The sequence below is a fragment of the Panicum virgatum genome, chromosome 4K (assembly GCF_016808335.1).
Source record: "Panicum virgatum strain AP13 chromosome 4K, P.virgatum_v5, whole genome shotgun sequence".
In the NCBI taxonomy this organism is placed as follows: Eukaryota; Viridiplantae; Streptophyta; class Magnoliopsida; order Poales; family Poaceae; genus Panicum; species Panicum virgatum.
Window position 1 is genome coordinate 46,321,735 of NC_053139.1, and position 23,107 is coordinate 46,344,841.

General features: G+C 41.2%; 4 protein-coding genes and 1 long non-coding RNA gene across 5 annotated transcripts; 3 read left to right on the plus strand and 2 right to left on the minus strand.

The window, feature by feature from the left end:
* The first annotated feature begins 2,491 nt into the window (after positions 1 to 2,491).
* LOC120704432 (mitogen-activated protein kinase 12) lies at positions 2,492 to 7,797 on the plus strand. The gene is made up of 11 exons (XM_039988821.1): positions 2,492 to 2,979; positions 3,842 to 4,250; positions 4,381 to 4,508; positions 4,595 to 4,654; positions 5,254 to 5,403; positions 5,636 to 5,791; positions 5,910 to 6,047; positions 6,132 to 6,205; positions 6,641 to 6,742; positions 6,834 to 7,053; positions 7,283 to 7,797. The coding sequence occupies exons 1-11, from the start codon at positions 2,767 to 2,769 to the stop codon at positions 7,355 to 7,357; spliced, it is 1,725 nt and encodes a 574-aa protein (XP_039844755.1). The 5' UTR covers positions 2,492 to 2,766; the 3' UTR covers positions 7,358 to 7,797.
* Positions 7,798 to 7,866: 69 nt separating this feature from the next.
* On the minus strand, positions 7,867 to 11,917 carry LOC120704435 (probable isoprenylcysteine alpha-carbonyl methylesterase ICMEL1). The gene is made up of 11 exons (XM_039988826.1): positions 11,357 to 11,917; positions 10,861 to 10,937; positions 10,645 to 10,714; positions 10,484 to 10,564; positions 10,312 to 10,386; positions 10,134 to 10,235; positions 9,691 to 9,831; positions 9,039 to 9,104; positions 8,811 to 8,954; positions 8,625 to 8,715; positions 7,867 to 8,428 (listed from the first exon to the last, which is right to left on the minus strand). The coding sequence occupies exons 1-11, from the start codon at positions 11,605 to 11,607 to the stop codon at positions 8,267 to 8,269; spliced, it is 1,260 nt and encodes a 419-aa protein (XP_039844760.1). The 5' UTR covers positions 11,608 to 11,917; the 3' UTR covers positions 7,867 to 8,266.
* A 266-nt stretch (positions 11,918 to 12,183) lies between these two features.
* LOC120704434 (type 2 DNA topoisomerase 6 subunit B-like) lies at positions 12,184 to 19,751 on the plus strand. The gene is made up of 12 exons (XM_039988825.1): positions 12,184 to 12,420; positions 12,511 to 12,622; positions 12,728 to 12,811; positions 13,300 to 13,326; positions 14,101 to 14,209; positions 14,289 to 14,370; positions 15,257 to 15,277; positions 16,267 to 16,460; positions 17,434 to 17,575; positions 17,888 to 18,081; positions 18,228 to 18,351; positions 19,179 to 19,751. The coding sequence occupies exons 1-12, from the start codon at positions 12,370 to 12,372 to the stop codon at positions 19,470 to 19,472; spliced, it is 1,434 nt and encodes a 477-aa protein (XP_039844759.1). The 5' UTR covers positions 12,184 to 12,369; the 3' UTR covers positions 19,473 to 19,751.
* Positions 14,407 to 16,269, minus strand: LOC120704446. Its single transcript, XR_005687552.1, has 2 exons — positions 15,855 to 16,269; positions 14,407 to 15,399 (listed from the first exon to the last, which is right to left on the minus strand). It is a non-coding gene; the product is annotated as an uncharacterized LOC120704446 (long non-coding RNA).
* Positions 19,752 to 20,052: 301 nt separating the features above from the next.
* LOC120704443 (protein RER1A-like) lies at positions 20,053 to 22,843 on the plus strand. Its single transcript, XM_039988837.1, has 3 exons — positions 20,053 to 20,507; positions 21,716 to 21,896; positions 22,370 to 22,843. The coding sequence occupies exons 1-3, from the start codon at positions 20,164 to 20,166 to the stop codon at positions 22,415 to 22,417; spliced, it is 573 nt and encodes a 190-aa protein (XP_039844771.1). The 5' UTR covers positions 20,053 to 20,163; the 3' UTR covers positions 22,418 to 22,843.
* Positions 22,844 to 23,107: the final 264 nt, after the last annotated feature.

Consider the following 23,107-nt stretch of genomic DNA (forward strand, 5'->3'; position numbering starts at 1 on the left):
CCGCCACTCCTTGACACGTGATGGTGGAGGGACGTGGACCCACGGGGCCGCGTGGGCGACCGGCGCTGGGTCGCAGGGGACGGGGACGGGGTGGACGGACGCGGAGGGTGGGACCGGGGAACACGCCCCCGGCTTTTCAGACGATTGTGGCATGGGGTTGCTATTCGGAAGGATCCGAATGTTATTTTTTACCACATTTTGATCCGGATACGAATACGAATATGAATCTCGTCGGATATGAATACAAAACGGATAGTTTGAATTCGGATTCGAATTCGGATACCTTCTCGATTTGAAACATAGAGCTATCACGAGTATCAGTTTATTTTGTCAACAATTTTACAGTAGATCAAAATCATTATACAAGTAGGAAATAAATGATTAGAAGATAGCTAATAAAAATAGAATATAATTATCTATGTATAGTTTTTATATTAAATATATAATACTAATTTTAAAAGTAAAATAAATAAATATTTAAATACTTAATAATTAAGCTATATAAAAGATTTTATCATTAAATAAATAAATAATTTGACTCATATAAAATAATGTTAATCATGAAATAAATATATTAAATAATTAAAATTAATTTTTATATCATTACTAATTTTAATAAATATATTATTAGTTATCTAGCTTTCTAAATAATTTAAATAGCGTACATCATTAAGTAATTAGATATAAAGATAAGTTTAACATTGTCTCACTAGTCACTTTTTCTTTGCGGATACGGACGGATACGAATGTGATCGGATATTTTTCGAATACGAATATGGAATCAGATAGAGAAAAGTTCTCAAAGTCGGATTCGGATGCATCCATATGACATCCAAATTAAAACCGAATACGAATACGGATATCCATATTTACATTTTAAACGGATACGAATACGGATAATTCGGATGTTCAGCCATCCGGATCCATCCTTAGCTGGTGGTTTGGTTTCCTTTTCCTCGGCTGTATTTAGTTCCTCCAAACTTTCCGTCACATCGAAATCATATCGAAATATTAAATATAGTAAATGACGCATGCATGAAACACTAAATGTGGGTAAACAAAATAATTTATTGCACAGTTTGGATGTACGTTGCGAGATGAATCTTTTGAGCCTAGTTAGCCCATGGTAAGACAATATTTACTACATACAAACGAAAAGTACTACGGTGCTCTTTTCGCATGTCCTCCAGGCTTGCCTGGCTACCTGTGACGTGAGAGCCGCAGCGCAAGGGGAAGGCGCTGCTGATCATTGGTCTTTGCCACCGCCGCGGCAACGGCAAGGAGAACGAAACCTGCACAGTCGACAGTCCGCTGATCCATGATTACTGTATTTCTTTTGTTCGTTAATTAGTAGTAGTAGGATAGGATCTGTCAAGGAGTCGTTTGAAATTTTTGAACGATTGGATTTGCTTTTAACATTTGATCTAATGGCTATAGCATCCCTTTCCTCTTGACTTGACCCGCAGATGGTGATATTATTGTCAAATCACAGCGCATGGGTCTGCCTCTGGCTGTCGCCTACTATAAGAATATCTAAGTTAAGATTAAAATTAAGAGTCCATACTCCACACTTAACGTGCAATCATGAAACACTGTTATGTACGCGCAAGTCTAATGTTGTTGGCCTCCTTCGATAATCAGATCACTACCAAATAACTCGGTGTTCACGTCGGTATCTGACTACCTGATCCATCATCCAACTGGAGCCAGGGTATACATCATGTGTTAATCACGTTAAACGTTGACCGAGTACAGTAGCTCTCATCCAGGCTCAACAAACTCTGCAACTTCGGTTTTCTCTGTCATGCAGCACAGTAATCAAACCCAACAACATCTCCATGGAAGCTTCACCCTCAGGTTGCAGGGGGCGCACGAGCTGCCAGTTCCAGAGACAGACTGGCAGTTCAGGTCAAGATCGATCTCGACCGAAGAAAGACGCTCACGGAATGTTTCCTCACACGTGCTCCAGTCTTGTTCATCCGTGCAAGTTGATGGATCACTTCTTGATCGCTCGATCGGCTTGTTCGCGTCATCGCGTGTCCGAGCAGAGCCGCCACCACGACGAAACGCGGTTGCAGCTAACGTGAACACAGCTGTATGCAAGGGTGTGCAGTGCTCCTGCAAGCAATTGTCCATCACTTTTTTCTTGAAGGAAAATTGTCCATGACTCTATGGACGAGGCTGATCAGTTCTTGGTTTGTTTTGATTTATCTCAACTTATTTTCTCTCACATATTACTATTTATTCTACCAGTCGAATATTATTCATCACAATCGAATATTATTCATCAGATCTAGAGCAAGTTGAGTGGTGCTGGTGTACTGCTACTGCTAGGATTTTTTTTTCTTTAATTCCCACTGCAGCAGCCTTTTCTAGCTCCAGATTTGTACTCCGTCACCATCAGGATCAGCCACCACCACGGCGGCCCCCGTCTGAACGCTCAGCACATTATCAGGGGGATAAAAAGGAAAAAAAGAATCCGTCGTCCTCCAATCCCAACTGGCATAGATCCTGCTCCTTTGCCATCAACCCCATCGCTGTCTCCTTTCCATTCCGCCCTGCATCCGTCAATCCAATCCCCCACGGTGCCGACGACTTCGTCGTCCCTTCAGCGGGAGCAGCACGCCGTGGGGAGCGAGCAAGCGTCCGGAGCAGCAGCGAGTGACAGCAGCCGCGGAAGAAGTGGGGGAGAGCTTGGAGGCGCGCAGTACATAGCTAGGCGGGCGGGTGGGCAGCCAATGCCGTGGGGCGCGCAGGGCTAGGAGGATGGGCGGAGGGGGCACGATCGTCGACGGCTTCCGCCGCTTGTTCCACCGCCGCAACGGCTCCACCTCCAACTCCCACCAGTCGTCCGTCGCCGGCGAGGGGGAGGAAGGCTCGTCCGATCTCGAGGTCATCGAGGACCCGGATCTCGTCGGCCTCCGCGCCATCCGCGTGCCCAAGCGCAAGATGCCGCTGCCCGTTGAAAGCCACAGGAAGGTGAGCAACCCAGCGCCACGCTCCGGCCTCGCTTCAGTTGCTTTGCTTGCTTTTGTTGTGGCTTTCTCGTGTTCCTTGATTCGCGGTCACGGGAAATTTCTCGCCAAGATTGGATTTTTATGTCCACCGCTTGCTTCCATACTTATACAATTTCTTGCCAAAATACCTTGTTTCTTTCCGCATATGCATTCGGAAACTGTGCTGGCAAAGCTTGTGCCTTGCTGTCTTTGATCTGAATCATGCTTATCGTTTGATCGATGCAATAAGAGGTGGGTTCAGTCCAATTTCTCACCTGGACGGAATGTTCAATTCAAGCACTTCTTCTGTCTTCTGGTTTCTATGCTCGTACTCTTCTAGTTATGTTTTGCGTCATCAAACTTCAATTAGCTACCGGCAGTTGCTTGCATCATTCGCGTTGTAGTGATCCTGAGGAACTCTTCTTCAAGTTGTCCACTTTTCTTTTCGATGATCTGACTGGGCTTCTAATGTTGACTTGATCTGGGCCTCTAGCTCCAGTTCCCTGTTCCCTTGCCTATTTGCTGTTAAGGACCGACTCAATGAGAAAAGGTCTTTGCCCTTGCATGTGTTCCTACTGAATTTACCTGACCCAGCCTTTAGTGAATAAGTCAATCTTTAGTAGTTTGGTCATGAACCTGGTAAAAGATCCTATAGCTTTATAAACCCGCGGACACGAATTAGCAGCGGTGTCATTTGCTCTGCTGGCATATATCTTTCACCGATACGCTACTGTTCAGTTAACCTTAGGTTGTTTGGATAGTTTGTAACCAATCAGTCTATGATGCACAATATTCCATATATCTCTTGTTGACTTCAACATGTTCTTGAAATTTTGATCTTGCAGAACTCAGTGGAAATGGAGTTCTTCACAGAATATGGAGAGGCAAGCCAGTACCAGATTCAAGAAGTCATTGGTAAAGGGAGTTATGGAGTAGTTGCTGCAGCAGTAGATACCCGCACAGGTGAGCGGGTTGCTATCAAGAAGATCAATGATGTGTTTGAGCATGTCTCGGATGCCACACGCATATTGCGCGAGATCAAGCTCCTTCGGTTGCTTCGTCACCCAGACATAGTTGAGATCAAGCACATCATGCTCCCTCCTTCTAGGAGGGAATTTCAAGATATCTATGTTGTCTTTGAGCTCATGGAGTCGGATCTCCATCAAGTGATCAAGGCGAATGATGACCTTACCCCTGAGCATCACCAGTTTTTCCTGTACCAACTTCTTCGTGCTCTCAAGTACATACATGCCGGTAAGTATATGAACTAGTACCAGTCACATGATACCTATGTACTGTATTTGTCAAAGTGTCATGGGCTCATCTGTTCATGGCTCTCTACTTTGTTTTTATAATAATGTGCTTTTGGTCTACATTGGTGCAGCTAACGTATTTCATCGCGATCTAAAGCCCAAGAATATACTAGCTAACTCAGACTGCAAACTGAAAATCTGTGACTTTGGACTTGCCCGTGCATCATTTAATGATGCCCCGTCAGCTATATTTTGGACGGTAAGTTTCTTGTCATTTTATGGAAAGTATTCATGTTCCACTGTCCTTGTTTTAATGTGCGATTTGCTCTGCTTTGTTATTTGAAGGATTATGTGGCAACAAGGTGGTACCGGGCACCTGAATTGTGTGGTTCCTTTTTCTCCAAAGTAATGTCTTCAGCTCTTGAATTTACATGCAATCAACAGTAATGTTGTTAGAGCACTATATATATATGCATGTATCTTGAAATTTCCAATGCACAAAGTGGTCAATTGTGTAGCGCTCATATTTCCTTTTTAAAGAATTTTTTATTGATGTTCCAACTTTTATTCCCTGAGAAGATATTGAATCAGCAAATTTTGCCAAATGAAATATTCGAGCTAAGTTTTTTTTTTGAAAAACAAGTATAATAATACTTAGACATGTTCATTTGCCAGTCTGACAAATGTGATCTAGCGTGCATGAAAAATTTATACCTGGGCTTGCCAGGCTCGGGCCTAGTTCTGCAGCCTAGAGCATTTCATGTGTTGGGCTTATGTTTCAAATTTTGCAAAATGGATAGCCCAGCCTGGTCCAACTGTTGTACTTAAAACAATATTTTCTTTATATGCTTATAAATAATATCTCAAACTCACAGGTCTTGTAGTAAACTCTCTGAAATCTGGAGGTATAATGTTTATTTAGACAAGATTATGTTCCCAAATCTTTCTGCAAAATCCTTATGTTACAGCCATCCATATTCTGACAAATTTTAATTTATATGCAGTACACTCCTGCAATTGATATTTGGAGTATTGGGTGCATATTTGCTGAACTTCTCACTGGAAGGCCACTGTTTCCTGGGAAGAACGTTGTACACCAATTAGATCTCATCACAGATCTTCTTGGAACTCCATCATCCGAGACCTTATCTCGGGTACTGCATCTCAATTCTTGCTGTGTCATTAAATCTCCTAATTTATATCATTAGTAGCTATAGTGCTCTCTAACAAGACACATAAAGGATATGTGAAAATATAATCTTAATATAATGTACCAAAGTCCATTGCACGCCTTTGAAATATTTCCTTCAGTGATCCATATATTTATTTCTTTTGTGTTTTCAAAAGATGAGAAAACATCCTTACTGTTCTCTACAACCTTTGCAGATTCGAAATGAGAAGGCCAGGAGATACTTGAGCTGCATGAGGAAAAAACAACCTGTGCCGTTTACTCAGAAATTTCGAAATGCTGATCCTTTGGCTCTTCGTCTGCTAGAGCGTTTGCTTGCGTTTGATCCTAAAGATCGACCTACAGCAGAAGAGGTGAACTCAGAACACAGATTCTTTTCCTTTGTTGGAACTGCCTTAACAATTTCCACAAAAATGTCTCACATATATTTCAATACAATTTATTGTTTTGATTTATTTAATCTTATTTCAGGCTCTGGCTGATCCATACTTCGCAAGCCTTGCTAATGTGGAACGTGAGCCCTCAAGACAACCAATTTCAAAACTTGAATTCGAATTTGAAAGAAGGAAGCTGGCAAAAGATGATGTTAGAGAGTTGATCTACCGAGAGGTAGGGAGCAATAGATTTTCCTTTATGGGTAAACAAAATTACTCAATTTGTTTGAGAATTGATTATTTTATGAACTGCAAACAGATTTTGGAGTATCATCCACAGATGCTGGAGGAGTACATGAAAGGTGGAGAACAAATTAGCTTCCTCTACCCAAGGTGCAGTATTGCATTAGTTTTTCCTCCTAAAGGTTTTACTGCCATACCATGGGAATAGTGAAGATCAAAATCGAACAAAGTCCACACTATACTTTTTATTTTCCTTACAACCTACAAATTCTTTGCCAAGTTGCTTATCTTTCAGTATGACTGTTTACTTGAATCTGACCTAATTTAGATGACTTCACTTTTAGAACACATGTTTCCAGGAACACACCCACCCACCCACCCACCCACCAGAAAAAGTCCAAGAATTGGATAGGAAGCACTAATGATCATTTTAACAATATAAGAGTGGGATATTGTTTTTATTCTGGTGCGAGGAATTGCTGCAGTTAATAAAGCTTGTATCTAACCTTACTCTTCTTTATAGTACTATTCTTCTTTTATATATTAGGATGGGTATGGTAATTAACACTATTATCTTAACTGCAGTGGAGTTGACCGCTTCAAACGGCAGTTTGCACACCTTGAGGAGCATTACAGCAAAGGTGAAAGAGGTTCTCCACTGCAGAGAAAGCATGCTTCTTTACCAAGGTATATAGCATGGTGGTTAGGATTCAGAAGTACAGAAGCTCTTGCTTTGGTCTCAGTTGTGCTAAATCCTGCTTGGCTTTGCGTGTGACAGGGAAAGAGTGGCTATGTCGAAGGATGGTAATAATGAACAACATATTGGCGAACAGGAGAGAAGTGCAGATTCTGTTGCCCGCACTACTGTGAGCCCACCAAGGTCAGAAGATGTTGGCCAGGATGGCTTGAAATCCACAAGCTTAAGCTCCCGAAGCTACCTGAAGAGTGCAAGCATTAGTGCTTCCAAGTGTGTTGTCATTGCAGATAAACACCCAGAGGTAAATGCTGAACCATCTGAATTCTTCTGTTGGCAAGTAGGCAAGGTGGCAATTGTGCACTCTCAACATCTTTTTTTTTAAAAATGGAATGCGCTCTGTCAATATCAAGAAAGGATGCGTGAAAAGAGCATGTTCAATTGATTCGTTGCATGCAAGTTGCACCTTTCTTTTGTTCACTTTATTAGAGATTAGATATGGCTCCACAACTGATGTTTGATGTCTACATTAGGATGATGAAATCCCTGAGGAAATGGAAGGTGTTGTCGATGGATTGTCTGAAAAGGTCTCTAGGATGCACTCCTAGGCTCCAATGACCGTGGGCTGACAGCAATCTCGTCGCAAGATTTCTGTCAGGTAAACTGTATGCCGATGATAAGACAGCCAGGGAAAGCAAAACACTGCATTGAAAATCTGGACTTTGGGCGTTACTTGAAGAAGAGGAAGACGCAGGGGCGTTTTTCACCCTGTTTGTACTAGCATGGGCCCAGCATGGATCCATGAAGAATCCCTGCAATGTAACACTAGTTAGCCATGGTGGAAATCTAATGAACAATGGATCGTGGTCAGCTTACTCACCATGAGGATGTTTCTTTTTCCAACGGAGTCTGGAGTTTTACAACGGCCATGCCATATGAATTGTCAGCAGCGTCTCATTTTCTTTCCCTTTATCTCTGTATGTACGCTTTGCCTTTCAAGACACAAGTACAAGGTCAAGAAGTATGATTACAGCATGCTGCTGCAATATTTGTGCCTTCATGGGACCAAATTGGTTATTCTGCTAAACATGATTAGACGAACTGCTGAGTGACAAGATTTTGCACGCCCAGGTTAAAGAGCTTAATAAGCCATCGAGAAATACATATACAATACAATACAACAATGACAAACGTCACAGGAAATATCAGTAGTATGCGCGACGTTTGTCATCCAAACAATTGACACAATTGACACACGTCCTGATGGATGTATACAGCAGGTCTGTAGCTTCTCAACGTGACTGGGCAGGCGTACCCAGCTCGTCTCGTCTTGCCTTACCACCTTTAAAACACTGCTTGGGAATTGAGTCGCTGATCAGGGACCAAAAATATTTTTCCTCATTCAAAAAAACCCCCCTAATGCAGGACCCAATTAGCGACAGGCTGCTTCCCCCTAATGTACAATAATCTTTACAGTTACATCTGGTTCTTGCGGCAATCACAAACCACCACCATCTTCAGAAAGGGCTTACTCTCCCAGCGAGCTTCAACATGAATTCAGGAACAAGACGCCGTGCAGCAGGAACGACGAGTTGGTCGGCAGATACGTCTGGATCTTCGCTGTGTATCACACTGGCGATCTCTTCGAGCATTTTATCTCTACCACCACGAAGAGGATCCTGCCAACACGACATTGGTCATTGAAAAGCACTTTTCTATGTTTAACATTTAGTATTGATGTATTCATAGTCTCTTGGGTCATCCTCACACTGAACGGAGATCACAACTTTCCAGTTTCCACGAAATCAAACAAGAATGTCGCTATTACTGAACCAGAAAGTAAAGCAGATTTGGAAAGCGTGACACAATGGCTACCTGAAGGAATAAATCAGTATGCGTCTTTCCTTCATACAAGAATAGGTCTGCTTTTGCACCATGCTGTTGTAAAGCATCAGCGAATGCTTGGCTGCATTTTTTTGATTGATCATCATTATATGTAGAACATTTCTATAAAGTGGCTATACCATGCACCCTATGTTCAAGTATTGTAATTTGACACACCTTTCAGCTGATGGTATTGAATAGTCACTTGTTCCATGGAAAAGGATAATATGGGGCAACAAAGAAACTGCAGATCTAGCAGATGACTCCTTAATCATCACTTGTGGAGAAAATTTCTGGAGTGACTCTTCACCTTCCATAATACTGGAGAATATGATCGAACATGTCATAATACGCTAACAGGATCACAAATTTATAAAAAAGACACTAATGAATAGTAACATAAACCTGAGAAAGATGGATCGGTAAAGGCCACGTCTATGGAAATGATCAACCAAATTAAGGAGATTGTACCTACAGAGATCATTCACAGAAAAATCAAGCCTAATCCACGCATGTTCCAAAAAAAGTTTCTAGCACAGTATACTGTCTGTATAGGCATGTACATGACACTGTTCCTACCGAATCTTTTTTCTCGAATACGCAAGAGAGCTGCGTATCATATGCAGGAGAGCTGTATAGGCTTGTACATGACACTTAATTGTGTAGCTCTTGTCAGATTCGGTAGGAACTTCTTTATTTCTTTGTTCCTACCAAATCTGACAGGAGCTACACAATTAAGTGTGGATGTAAGTGCTAAAGAGGTCCATAATTTACATTCTTTCGAAACTTGAAACTTAAACATATTGTTAAAATATCTTGTTATTTTTCATCCCACTGACTATTGAATGCTAAATCTCATCTACTGAATCTGAAGCAATAATATTCCTTCTCCATTTGGCAGTAAACTACAACAGAATGCAGTCAGATGTCTACTTTATCTGGCAGGGTTGCTCAAATTTGCAGAAGTACTGTCAATAATGCAAACATTCTCACAGGTAAACATATATAGTTTCTTCGTAAGCTATATATACTATTTAGAGCGACGTGAATAATTTACCCGCCAGAAATGCCAAAGTAAGCTTTTATTTGAGAAACACTCCAAGACAAAGTATCTCCTTCACCGCATTCGCTAATGGCCTGGTTTAAGAGGGCACATGCAGCAATATGTGCACCAGCTGATTGTCCCACAAGATAAATCCTGCATGAATGATGTGCATAGAATATGTAAGAACAAAAGTACTTTAAACATGCCATCTTAGGACAGGGGTCTATATTTCTTCATTCTGCTCATGCTGTTTTAGGGATGATAAATATTATTGGAAAAAAACATAATGAAATCAAATAGGCCAATCATCTACAAAAGATGAATGGGCAAACAAAGTGTGTCTTCAATAGTCTACCTCAATAGCACTTATTTTGAGTTTGAAAATGTGCATGCCACAACTTTAATGATTGTAATAGCCAAGGTTGAAAATATGTACAACATAAAAAGTTATAAACCTGTTAGGATCACCTCCATAACTTGCTATATTGTTACAAACAAAAGAGATTCCTTGAGAAGCATCTTCTACCATGTCACCAATGGTCCCTTGAGGAAAGTTTCTGCAAACAAAGCATTTGCATTCTCGTGACTATGGTATGAATGATCATGCTGCTCTATATACTTGGAAATGCTTACCTGTAATCAATGCATGCAACTATGATGCCCCTTTCTGCTAAGCGCCTGCCTAAAAGGGCCCCCCAACCTTTGTACCTGAAAATATATGTTTTGATATGCAAAGTCAAGACATACAAACTTTACCTTAATAGCAAGAACATAAAAAAATGGTTGAGTACATACTTCTACTCACCCTATGATCCATGCTCCACCAGTCACAAATGCCACGACTGGCTTTAACCCTGTCGTACTAGTGGGTATATACAAGTCCAATCTGCAAGAAAACTTACCAAATGATTCATCAAGCAGAAATATTAGATACATCATTCATGGTCATAGAGTTGAATGAATTACCTGTTTCTTGGCTGGTCTCCATATACAACACTCCTATAAACTTGGCTAGAGAAGAAATAATAATATACAACTGGAGTAGAGCAGAGCAAGAATACATTAAGACAGAATAGTTGTATTGTTTGGGTTCAATAAGCTATACCACACAGGCCATTTCAAGAATAAAAAAGCACCTAATATGTGGCCCAATAAAACAATTGCAAAGTTAGTAACACAAACCTTGAATAAAACCTGGCAACAGCAGGAAAGTATAACAGCAGAGGGCTAGAAACTGCCGGATCCATCTATAGCCTATCCTGCATAAATTTAACAAGTTATTACAATAAACTAATAAAGTGAACAAAAACCTGCAGTTTGATAAAGGGCGATCTGCCCATGTGTCCATAATTCAAATCATTTTTACTAGTAGGCTAGTATCAGCTGTATCATGCGCTAGCAACAAGCATGTCTATAAATAGCACTTATATCCATGGTCGCAACTATTTCTCCATTTCCTTTTCAATGAAGACTCCTTTTCAAGCGAAGATAAATTCTCCAATAAAACGTCACTGGGCATGTAGGTGTAGCAGGAGAGTAATGACTAATGAAGCACAAGTGGAAGTGTCAAAGCCCAAGTAGAGGCTCTAGTACATAGCATATATGTAAAGCAAGCAGCACAACAAACTAAATCGCAACTAGCAGCTAGAAGCTAAATCGAAATGGAATTGACATGTACCCGAGGTAACGGAGCAGGATCAAGGTGAGCCTCGTGAGGAGGAAGGTCTCAGCGGCGGCGCGGCTGACCTCGCGGCGGAAGGAGCCGCTGCGCGCGAACCGCCCGCACCCCGCCCGGCGCCGCACGCCCCCGTCGGGGAGGAGCGGCGCGTCCTCCGCCGCGGATGGCGCGGCAGCGGCTGCCGGGGACGGTGGCGGAGTCTCCTCCGCCTTGCCGGTCTGGGAGGTGCGCGCTGCGAGCTCCACCTTCATCGCGGCGACGCGAGATTCCCGAGGTGGTGGTGGCTTCTCCGTGACGCGAATATTCTGATCGGAACTGGCAAAAACCTGGGGAAGCGACGGCCTCTTCGCCTTCTGGCCAGGTAGCAGCTCCGCCGGCCACCGAGACAACCGTGCAGCGGCCTGCTGCGACTTCTCCGTGAGCGAAGGGACGGAGGCGCAGGACGACAGCTCCGGCGCGGCGGTGCTCCGGCGGACGGCGCGGTGGAACAGGCTGTTACAGCGACGCTGACACGTGGGTCCGGCATCTCCGCGCCCACGTCATGGAGAGAAGAGAAACCTTGTGATAACTCTTTTGTTGCCGGTGCCGTCGAGCGGGTCGCCGATTGCGACCGGGCACGTTTGGCCGTCGGATTGACGACGGAGGACATCTGTACGGACAAGATCAAGTACGTCAACCGGCGGCGGTCGTTTTTCACGGGGACCCTTGTATTATCCCGTATTTACGGTTTCCACCTCCAAAACTATTTCGACTCGCGTTAACCGTCCGATCCATTTGTGCGGCCCAGATCGAGTCTGGGGGCGCGTCTGGTCCGTACTTTTGCGCAGAGGCCTCCGCTTTGTCTCCAATTTTGGTTCTCGACCGTCCTGGTCTCCACTCGGCGGAGTCGGCGTGGTTGGGGCGCGGCGCGACGGCGGTCTGAGGGCGGCGGAACTCCGGCGACCGGCTGGACGATCCGCGACTTCCTCTTCGGGAACTGCGGCTGAGGCCGCTGGATTTCTCCCTCTCTAACCATGGCGTCCTCCACTTCCGCCTCCTCTCCCCACCGGAAGCTGCTCCGCTCCGTAAGCTTCACTCCCCTTCCAAACCCCTCCCAATTCCGCACTACGCCTCCTCACGAGTCACTACTCATTTTTCGGGCGCCTCCATTTCAGTTGGTATACTGGGCAGTGCAGCGGTGCCGGATGTCCGAGTCGCCGTGCAGGCTCACGGTCTCCGTCAAACGCCCCGCCGAAGCCGCCAGCGCCTCGCTGCTGCGTGTCTCCGGTAATGTAGGCTGCGGCGGCGTTTCGTCAACTCCGCTTACAAAGTGAGGAGTTGCGCGCTTAAATTAGGTAATGCTTACATTTGGTGGGCTGTTGGCTGTTGCAGTTTCGGACACTGGGGTGGGGAGCAAACTGGAGGAGTTCCTGGAGCTCGACGTCCTGGCGCGTGAGACTCCCGTGGAGAAATGGGGTTCGTAATCAATGCGTGCCCACCTGCTCTTTCAGATTGCTTAAAAAAAATTCAGTTCTGATGTTCTCTAAATTATCTCTAGTGTCCTTAAAAAAAATCTCTAGTAAGCAACAACACCGTTCAGAGTTCTTCTCAATCCACATTTCAATTACAGCATGCTTGCTAGCGAATAGAGACTGCATAAGATATGCGGAATTGTGGAAACGAATCGGCATTTGTTTATAATAATATCGATACATCCAGAACTAAGATGGTATGATGCTAAGGTGGGGGTGGACACCTGGACAAATATTCTTACTGAAATTTTCCTTCTCTGTTATAGTCTTAAGTGAATCTTCAGATGGATTACTGACTTTCGTGTGAAAACTACTTGTGTACCCAAGATCATGGTTTGTTATGATCTTCATTTGGTTTGTACAGTAGGAATGTAATAGTTCTTATTTTCTGTTCATTGTCCTCTGTCTTATACAGTTTCTATCTACTTGCAGATGGCACTCTCCTAATCACAACTACTGGTATGTTTTCTGTTTCAATGTGTGACATAATTCAATGTTCTGTTTGTGCTATGAATATTGCAGTTCAATGTTCTGTTTGTGCCATGAATATTGCTTGAAACCAAGTATTCTACTGGGAGTTCATGACTTTTAGTCATTCTAAATCGCTTGGTTCCTCTTGACATCTTGAGAGAGCATTGGTTGCACAATATCTTTACAAATTTTCTGATAAAAAAACTGTTCAATTTGATAGGGATGATAACAAACAGATAGCAGGAACCCTGTAAACATGGAAGCACAGGATTATCAAACTCTCACCATGATGTTCTGTAATATGAAGTTTTCTTTCTTCCTGCTCTAGTTCAGCTGTTGTTGATCGTCTTTTCCCGTACTGTTTTTTTCTCCTTTTGCAATGTACTATCTCCACCCATAAAAGCTATCTAGTTCAAACACTGGTTCAAACATAAATTAATTTGCTTGTCCTAAACGTCATATCTAGGAGTAGGGTTTTTTTTTTACAGTTTCGCGAATTAATTCAGAAGTGCTAAACCCACAAATGAAAAGTATGTCGAAATTTTCTGCTACCTACTTATATCTATTTATATATTTCAAAGACATACTTTACATACCTTTTGATTTTCTGTTTGGTTGTATGAGTCACTACTGTAATATCCCTCAGTTGCATTTGTTATGGAAAGACAGATATATACCAGAGAAGGTTGTTTTGCATTCATTAACGATTTTGTGAGTTCAAGAATGCCATTGATGATTTCTTGCCTATTTCCCATTCTATAGGAATCAATGATGAAGCCATTTATCGTTATCGTTTTAATCTTCAGGAAGAGATATCAAGTGCAAGATTCACCAAGCTGGCTACCACATACAAAAATCATGCAACATTCAGGTAGGCCATCTTTTGTTAGTTTGATGTTGCTATATGAATGCCGTGGTTGATTAAATCATACATGCATTTCTTGACACAGTGGAACCGAAGTCTGCCTTTGTCTTTCAAATGAAGCTGATGCTGATGGTTTTATATTATGGTTGGTTGGCTTCTTCCATAAGGTCTGTCTTCGCAAACGTATTATTTTTGCCTTAACCTTAGAATGCCAGCTATCGAAACTTGATTTTCTATGGATTTGTATTATCTTCTGTCAGGATGTGCTTGCCAATTACATGTGTCACGTTTGTGTTTCATCTTTTTGATATAATAAGTTCCTAACGAACTTTGACTAAAAATTGCATGTTCGAAGGCTAAATAAAGTTTGATCATTACAAAATCATCTTTTAACATTCACCCAAAAGGGGGAATTAGCTTGGTGATAGTTTTCAAATATGAGATGTTAGTTTTGCACTGCAAGATAATCTGTTTCCATTATCTTTCATCTAGCTGAAAAAATACTGCTCTTTATTGTTTCTAAATTGGTCAATAGCCACTACAAAAATGAATGGTGGATCCAGAGAGTTTTAGGTTGACTTGGAGATTGGCGATGCCATCCAAATTATTTGATTCCACGATTGCTATAGTCCCTTTAGCCTCCAGATAGATGTTATATGCAATAGTTTATTAAATCCATGCCAAATCCTGGTTAATAATTCTTCATACATATCTTTATGCTTTGTTCCATCTACCCTACCAGGAGGCCAGGAACAGTGTTGTATATTACCGCAAATGACGAACTAATTTACTTTTACACTTTTTAACCTTTACTCGATGAATAGTTGTCCCAGACATGGGGAGTCAAGGAAAATAATATCAGTAACTCTGATTTGTCAACCTTTTGGTATTAGAATACTGATAGTTATCTTATGGTAGAGACATACAGAAGTTATTTGCAAATGTGGGACAATTATTCAGCGTCAACTTGGCACTGTGAAACATTTCCCTTTTTTTTGTTGTTGGCTTCAATATTGTCGAAGTTGATCGTTTCCTTTGTTAACCTATATGCAGATACTCATCCTGAGAGCACCAGTAAGTATTTCTGAACTGTTATCTTTCCTCGAGTTGTAAGTGATGTATTTTGCACCCTTTATTTTCAATGCTCCTTTGCAGCTTAATTGGTTCACAGTTTCAAATGTGACCTCAAATTTTACCTATCCTCAATACCTTCAGTCTTTAGTCGATGCATTTTTTATTCAAAATGCCCAGTGCCATAGTTGCTGAGTGACTACTCAAAGAGTGTTGTTTCATGGATGTGTATTATGTCATGTTTTCTTTTCTTGTTTCAAGGGCTAAATCAGCTGGGTTTTTTTCTTGTTCACCTGTTTGGCCTTTTATTGGTTGAAATAATAGTAAGTTCAAATTTAATGCCATCCAGACCTTCTAAAGATCAGATGCACTGGTTTTATTATACCTATCTCATTGTAGTGCTTAATTTATCATAGCTCTTGACATGTTTTAATTTTTTGATGGGCTTCATGCTTTTTCATAGGACACGAAGTATTTATATAGCTCTGTTTGATGGAAACATACTAATATCCAAATTTGGTGTTTGCGGTGTATGCTGCAATGACAAAATAACTGGAGCCTAGCAGTTGGAGCCTCCTACATATGAAAAAATTATGAATGCATTTAGAGCAACACATATGTTTGATCTTGGCAATGCCTGCAGATAATCAGAAGGCTATTGGTCATCAGTTGACTATTAATAATGTCTTTGGAAAGAAAACTAAGTACTTATAGGTTCTATATGGGAAACGAAGTACTAATAGGTTATATATATGTCCCTGAGCTGATTAACTGAAACGAGAAACATAAAAGGCCTAAAACTGATTATTGATGTCAGCAGTCAGTGACGTTACATTTCAGGTGGCATTTAATTTGAATGGGTTGTGGCATATTTTGAATTTTGCTTCTTGAGTGTGAAGGATACATGTAATTGGAGAATGTTTCTGTATTTACCTCCCTTTTTGTTATGATGATAACTTAAGTTACTGTTTTGTTGTTTATTTTGCACTTAGAATTTAGCATGTGAGCTCTTTGTGGAGCAAATAGGCAATGCTGAATCAAGAAATGTCCGTCTCCCACAAGATTCTGATGATGTCCATCATTCTGTTATGGCGTCAAGTAGTGACCGGCTAGTTTCTGGCCTCAAAGACTATGCACTCTCCCATGGAAACACATGTGATAAGTGTGACACATGTATACTGAATAGGTAAGAAAAAAATATTCCATCATGACTGTCTTAAATATTTCTCTCATATGTTGCTAAGATTATAAAATTGCTAATATGTGCTCCAGCCTCCAAGATATTTCTGCTTACCTGAAGGCAACTACAAATGGGTTGTGCTAATTATTTTTTCTTATGCCCCTATACTGATCTTATTCTGTTCCTAGTTACTATTAGTCTTTCCCCCAAAATAAGTGTTGCTAATACCATATATTATATGTATATTTCTGCTATCTTTCTGTATTTGACTCTTTCATTAATACTTGTTTATCATTAGCATTCATCTTTAGCCTTATTTCTTGAACTTGCAATTCAGAAGGCTAAATGATATTGCTGGAGTTTCTATTAGGTGTTTTCTGGAATATGTTGTCGATCAATCTTCTTAAGAAGATCACTTCATTTTTCATTTATTGTTAAATAAATTCTATTACTACAGTTCTTTTCTTTCTTCATGTTCATTAATATCATGCTTTCTGTGTTAGGATATCCATATAGGAGAAAAATAATGAAGAACCACTGCTAAAGCATATTTTGCACTCATTAATTCTAGCATGTTTGCATGATTGGATCGGTACAATTAAGGTTTAAGATGTCAATATACTTTTACTTTTGAAGACAATGAAAGCTTAATGTTACTGCTGGACCAAAGAAGTACAGCTGAAAACCATGAGAAAAAAATGTGTATGGTGGCCAAAAGGCAACAGACCATTCTACAATTAGTATTTGCCCCTTTTCCTCATTGCCCAAACCCCATCTCTTTGGATCTTTCTGTCACGCATGTGCTAAGCTAGCTCCTATGTCCACAACTTGGTACTATCTGGTCTGTTTTCATTACATTAAGCCATTGGCATGCTAATAAACACATGTGTATCATCCAATTATGGCATTATAAATCCTCAGCTTGCTGTGCTGCCATATTTAACACGATTAGTAAGTTTACTCTACTTCCTTACTTCAGAGATCTTCTTAAGATTGGAACTGGAGCAGCAAACAATGTAGATAGAAGAAAAGCTAAAGGGCTACATGTTGAAGTAGTCATAGTGATTGCACGCACTGCATCTGATTTATGTTGTTGGATGGTAAATTGTCCGTCCACACAGGTTTGCACCACAGAGCTTTCAGTTGTACATTTCTTTCCCCTCTGAATGGGTGTTTCTTGTACCCCCATGCCTGGGGACCAAATTCAGGTTGCAGGCGACACTTTCCCATGCCAAGCCAAACTGATTTTATGTTGACAACAGAATTACTCGTTCATGTGACTTGTAACTTCTAGACATAGTATACTATCAATAAAATAGCACTTTTGAGATGCATACTTGCTTGTGTTCAGTGAGATTAGAGGAGTTAAAACGCATGATGTGTGATTCAACTAAGCTGATTGTTTATGCAACTGTTGGTTGGAACAATTGCAGGTTTTGTATTTTGAAGATTTTGTGCCTTGTCCCATATCACAATCCTCTTTCAATGTGTTGGTGAGCACAGACTGGCAAAGCTATGGCTTTAAGTTAAAAGGAGGTTTTATAGATGATGAAGGAAATGCTGTTCTTGAGTGGGATAGCATGACATTTGCTCGTGTTGATATTGCGATTCACACTTACCTTGAATGATATCCTGTTTCCATTCTTTGCACTGCATACCCTTTTGACATTTACAACCATTTTTTTTCCTTTGCTTTCTTATTTTGTTGAAAGCCTCAATTTACATATGGACGGTTGGGATTTTTCTCTGGTTGCCCTTAACTTCTCTAGCCACTGCTATGCAAGATGGCCAGGGATCTCAACAAGATAGACACCTTGTAAGAAAGGCACTCAAGTCTGCATTATCTCACTTGAAAGCCAACCACGCAAGAGACTTTCTCAGTTGTCATGGTCAAAGAGTATGTGCCTTATGTTTCCCAGTAACTAACATTATACAGTATGCTTTTGAATGTCTTTTATATTGAAGAAATTTTGTTGCTAGTCCGATAGAAGCTAAGACTAAGCCGCATCAGATAGGTTCAGACCAAAATTTCTTATCCTATGCAAGTTACACTGCAATGACCTCCTATTTACTAGATGTGGTAGTGGAATTACTTAAAAATGGCACCAGAATAACAAAATATCTATGTTATACCATATGTTTCAAGTTAGATGCAGGGCCATACATCATGTGTTACATCATGGAAATTACTATAAGCATGGTAAAATAAGTAGAAATCTGGTCTGAAAAAGGAATAAAGAATAATTTCTTCTCATGTGTGGGTTGCAAGTTTTTTTTTCTAAAAATATGCTCAGTTATACAACTTGAGCAGTTGAGCATCTTCACATTTGCATGTCATAGTCATTAATAAAAATATTAATTTTGAAACTTATCAGGACATATTTTTACTCTATTGATTCCTAACTGTATTGTGATTACTTTCACTTTCCTCAAACTGTTGTGTTATCCACAAAAGAAATTATATGCGCCAATTCAGTGCATTTTTGGCTTGAGCTCGTTATTTATGGAGTTACAAGCTACAGCTTCCTAACCTCAACTACACCCTTCTCTATCACTAGGACACATGAATTTCGGCTCGTTTTGAACTGGTTATAGCCTTAAATATGTGTATAGAGCTGAATCATTTGCAACTTTGGGCCTTAGATATAGAATTGTTAGGTGAATTTGTTCTTCTTGCTTTTATACTTATGACTGAACTAAATGCATTATATTCTGTCATTTCAGGTACGGGAATATGTTCCTGACCTTGCAGAATCAATTGCCGGGCTGATCTTGTCATCCAATGATAAAGAGTTTCAAGATGAATGCATCACACTTCTTGGACTAGGCTCAGATCAAGACTCAGAAGGGCTAGTTCGATCCTCAATCTGTGAGAAGATGGTCCATATCATAGAGCTGAATGACACCAAGGAGAATGTAGACGATAATGCACCTTATCTGTTCGAGTGTGAGAAGCTGGACGAAGATAGCCAACTAGACGAAGAATACGAGGATGAAGATATGGTTTTCGATTTCTAGCATTCTCTCATCAGTCTTGTAGTTGTAGTGCTCCACACTCCAGTACCCCTGCCGGGCTACACTAGAGGCAGTTTAAGCAGAAATTTAACGGCCGCTGCTGCTCCATGTATACAAGAATGAGGAAATGTAATTGCAGTATTTAGAACAATTTTCTATCTTCCAGTTAAACAAAATGCTCACGTAGAGATACTAGGACAGACAGATCATGGAAATCTCTCTTCGCCGTTAAGAGTAATTTTCTGGATTCTGTTTTGAAGAACCAAATTTTCTTGTATGTTTCGCAAGATTCAACAATTCGGTCATACATTTGCCTGATCACGGCATATGACCAAAAGCTAAGCATGCAATATTGCCCATGCTATTTTACCTAAGCGGAACGAACTGATTTGTTTGTCTTAAATCTCCCATATTTAGAATTAGAGGAGTAAATATCTGAAAAAGTTGTTTTTGTTTTGTGAAACAGACAAAAAAAAATCTTGCTATAGTAACTTAGTAAGAAGGAGCAGTGGTATACGAATACGACAGTTTCTCTGAACTCTGAAGAAATGCTTCACTGATATTTACGCCTTTGTAGCACGTGAGCTCCGGAACCCACGGCACGTGAATCCTCTTCCTCTGTTCGCGATTGCGATTCACCAGCGTCCGAGCCCCCAGGCACGAAACCTAGCCCACGGGATCCGAAGCGGCGACCATGGAGCCCACTCCCGTCGGCGCCGGCGGCACGGCGGAGCGGTGGGGTGCGGAGGCGTCGCGGGCGTTCCAGCACTACCTGGACCGCGCGGCGCCGCACACGGCGCGGCGGTGGGCGGGCACGCTCGTGGCCGCGGCGGTGTACGCGCTGCGGGTGTACTTCGTGCGGGGCTTCTACGTGGTCACCTACGGCCTGGGCATCTACCTGCTCAACCTCCTCATCGGCTTCCTCTCCCCCATGGTCGACCCGGAGCTCGAGGCGCTCGACGCAGGGCCCGGGCTCCCCACCCGCGGCTCCGACGAGTTCAAGCCCTTCATTCGCCGCCTCCCCGAGTTCAAGTTCTGGTATGCGACTGCGATTCTGTCCTAGCTCAATTTGTCCTATACTTAGCCCCACTGGCCTAGCTGATTGCTTGTAACTAGGGGTCCAATTTTATAAGGCAGTCATAGGTTCATGCTGCTTTTGTGTTAGATTTCATCGAAACAGCTATGCTGGCTAGTCAATATTTCGCCCTTCACAAGCCAAACTAGCTAGCCAATGTTTCTCACAGATTGCGTGGTGCATCTGAAATGATCAAGTGTCTGATATTTACTTCACTAGTAGTGTCCAGTACTATCCAACTGGAGATGCAATTTGTAGAAGGGGTCATAAATATATGCTGATTTAGTGTCAGATTTCCGTTGTAGTTGGCTTGGACCATTTGTGCTTATTTAGATCAGAGCCAGATTTGTCTCATTGTCTCTGGCTCTCTGTACTGCATCTGAAATCGTTTTTCTCTATTTAATAGTACTTATTTAGCTGCTGGAAAACAAGTGTTGGCATCCCACCTCTTCAGTAGTACAGTTGTACTTTGTATAATTGGAGGCTTAGAGCTGTTTGAATTTTATTTACTGATGTAAATGTTATGTGTGTGCCATGGAATACAACAATAAATAAATAGATGGCATGGGATAGCCTAGCTAGTGCACATGAATAGTTTTTTTCCTATGAAAATAATATATTACGTCATTTCTGTCAGATCTCTTAATAGTTACTGGTATACAGAGTTTTGCAATGCATTTGTCTAAGAAATACATGGTGCATTTCCTTATAGAACTGTTGTATTTTTGTAAATTGATTCTTTTTCAGTAAATGCTTACCTTTAGACATTCTAGTTTTAGAGTGCAATATGTTGTCGCTCCTTTGTGAAGTTATTGTGATGTTCTTTCTTTTTGCCAGAAATCATCTGCATTCTTTATGATTCGTATGGAATTGCACAATCTATCTCCATCTGGCTTCTAGTTTGTGAATAATATAAATGTCTCTAAGCCAATGAGCTGCCTTTTTGGCACTGCCCTCTAGGTCCTATCTAGCTGGATTTAGAAAGTCATTTGTGTTTCCCGGGAACAATTTTCTATTTCAGAATTGTAGACTAGGTTAGGAACATCATGTTACTAGCCTACTAGGTCAAGCTTTGGTGTTTCAGTGGCTAGTAGATTTCTGTCCTTTATGGTCCTTTTTTCCAGTAGAAAATTACTCTGAAACTATGCTTAACCAACTAATCTTGTTTCAGGTATGCCATCACGAAAGCATTTTTCATTGCTTTCATCATGACCTTCTTCTCTGTATTCGATGTTCCTGTCTTCTGGCCAATACTTCTCTGTTATTGGATTGTGCTCTTTGTCCTGACAATGAAGCGACAGATTGTGCATATGATCAAGTACAAGTATGTCCCGTTCAGCTTTGGAAAGCAGGTGAGACCTCAATGTTGCTGAATTGTCATGATTACTTTTGCTGCGTGAAAGCTACACAGATCATGCATTGTAGCAGAGTTTCTCAAAGTTAATTTATTCCCAGTGGCCAGTTGATTGTGTCTAGGTCTAATCAAATTGTTAGCATGGTGTCTAGGAAGCAACTGGAATTGAGTTAGTACCTTTGCGTTTCATTCCTAGTTTGTTTTCTAAGTTACTGGCATTAAAATAAAGGAACTTACTTAGGAGCTTGGAAATTACAGTAGTTTGATAACTTTGATTTGGTTATCTGCTTGGTAGTACATTGACCCACCACCATGTATTGGCAAGTCTGTTTTGAGCTTAAGGGTTTTACATCATGTCAAGGCAATACATGCTCCCTTGGAATTGAGTGAAATTTTAAAGCATTGATCCGCAATTCCGTTGATAATTCATCATGTGTTTCTTACTAAACTCTGCTTGTGATTCGAATGCAGAGGTACGACGGAAAGAAAGGCCCGGCTGCCAGTGCATCTAAAGACTGAAGACTGATGGTCTGGGACCTGGAGAGCAAATGCCTGTGCTATCTTTGGGCAACTATCCTGCTGGCATGGTGTTATTTTGAGTACCAGCTACTGATAGTGAATGCACACACTGCATTCACTAGTGGAGAGAAGCTAAGCAGACTTTTGCATCTGTTGATGATCCTTGTTTTTCATATCGGTAGTTTGTGTACAATGGCTCGGGACATAGCTAGATGACTCTCCAGTTCATCTGTTGTACTGCACTTTTGTGGACAAGTTACGTACCTGTTGAATCGGTGCAACTGCAATGCAACTATGCAGGTGAAAACCGAGAGGACAATGACTGATGACATAGATAGTGGATCACTTTTTACTTCTGTTGTACTGCAATTTTGTGGTCATATGTAGTCTTGTTTTTATTTGGATCGGAGCCGGTTTCTACAGGCTTATACTTATCTACTTCCAGGCTGGCTTAACCACGGGCTATGTTTTCTGTTTAGAGAGCGACAAAATAAAAATCAGTGCTTAAGAAAGAAGTGTTCTTGCTGTTATAAGCAAGATGAAACTGAACTAGCTCGAGACGATGGGAGGTATAGTGTACACTTCTATAATCTATGTTCGAGTAATTTTTTTTAAAAAAACAAATGTTTGAGTAATTTTCAGTTCTAATTTGTGTGCCTATTTCTTTTTTTTATCACTAGTGCCATCAAA

Excerpts from the sequence above, each read along its gene's own strand:
- LOC120704432 (XM_039988821.1), top strand. The coding sequence starts at position 2,767 with ATGGGCGGAGGGGGCACGATCGTCGACGGCTTCCGCCGCTTGTTCCAC. Across the intron at positions 5,792-5,909 it reads ATCGACCTACAGCAGAAGAG|GCTCTGGCTGATCCATACTT; the intron begins GTGAACTCAGAA and ends ATCTTATTTCAG. Across the intron at positions 6,743-6,833 it reads AAGCATGCTTCTTTACCAAG|GGAAAGAGTGGCTATGTCGA; the intron begins GTATATAGCATG and ends TGCGTGTGACAG.
- LOC120704435 (XM_039988826.1), bottom strand. The coding sequence starts at position 11,607 with ATGAAGGTGGAGCTCGCAGCGCGCACCTCCCAGACCGGCAAGGCGGAG. Across the intron at positions 10,565-10,644 it reads GGAGACCAGCCAAGAAACAG|ATTGGACTTGTATATACCCA; the intron begins GTAATTCATTCA and ends GTTTTCTTGCAG. Across the intron at positions 8,429-8,624 it reads ATACTGATTTATTCCTTCAG|GATCCTCTTCGTGGTGGTAG; the intron begins GTAGCCATTGTG and ends TCGTGTTGGCAG.
- LOC120704434 (XM_039988825.1), top strand. The coding sequence starts at position 12,370 with ATGGCGTCCTCCACTTCCGCCTCCTCTCCCCACCGGAAGCTGCTCCGC. Across the intron at positions 16,461-17,433 it reads GACACATGTATACTGAATAG|AGATCTTCTTAAGATTGGAA; the intron begins GTAAGAAAAAAA and ends TCCTTACTTCAG. Across the intron at positions 18,352-19,178 it reads TCAGTTGTCATGGTCAAAGA|GTACGGGAATATGTTCCTGA; the intron begins GTATGTGCCTTA and ends CTGTCATTTCAG.
- LOC120704443 (XM_039988837.1), top strand. The coding sequence starts at position 20,164 with ATGGAGCCCACTCCCGTCGGCGCCGGCGGCACGGCGGAGCGGTGGGGT. Across the intron at positions 20,508-21,715 it reads CTCCCCGAGTTCAAGTTCTG|GTATGCCATCACGAAAGCAT; the intron begins GTATGCGACTGC and ends ATCTTGTTTCAG. Across the intron at positions 21,897-22,369 it reads CGTTCAGCTTTGGAAAGCAG|AGGTACGACGGAAAGAAAGG; the intron begins GTGAGACCTCAA and ends ATTCGAATGCAG.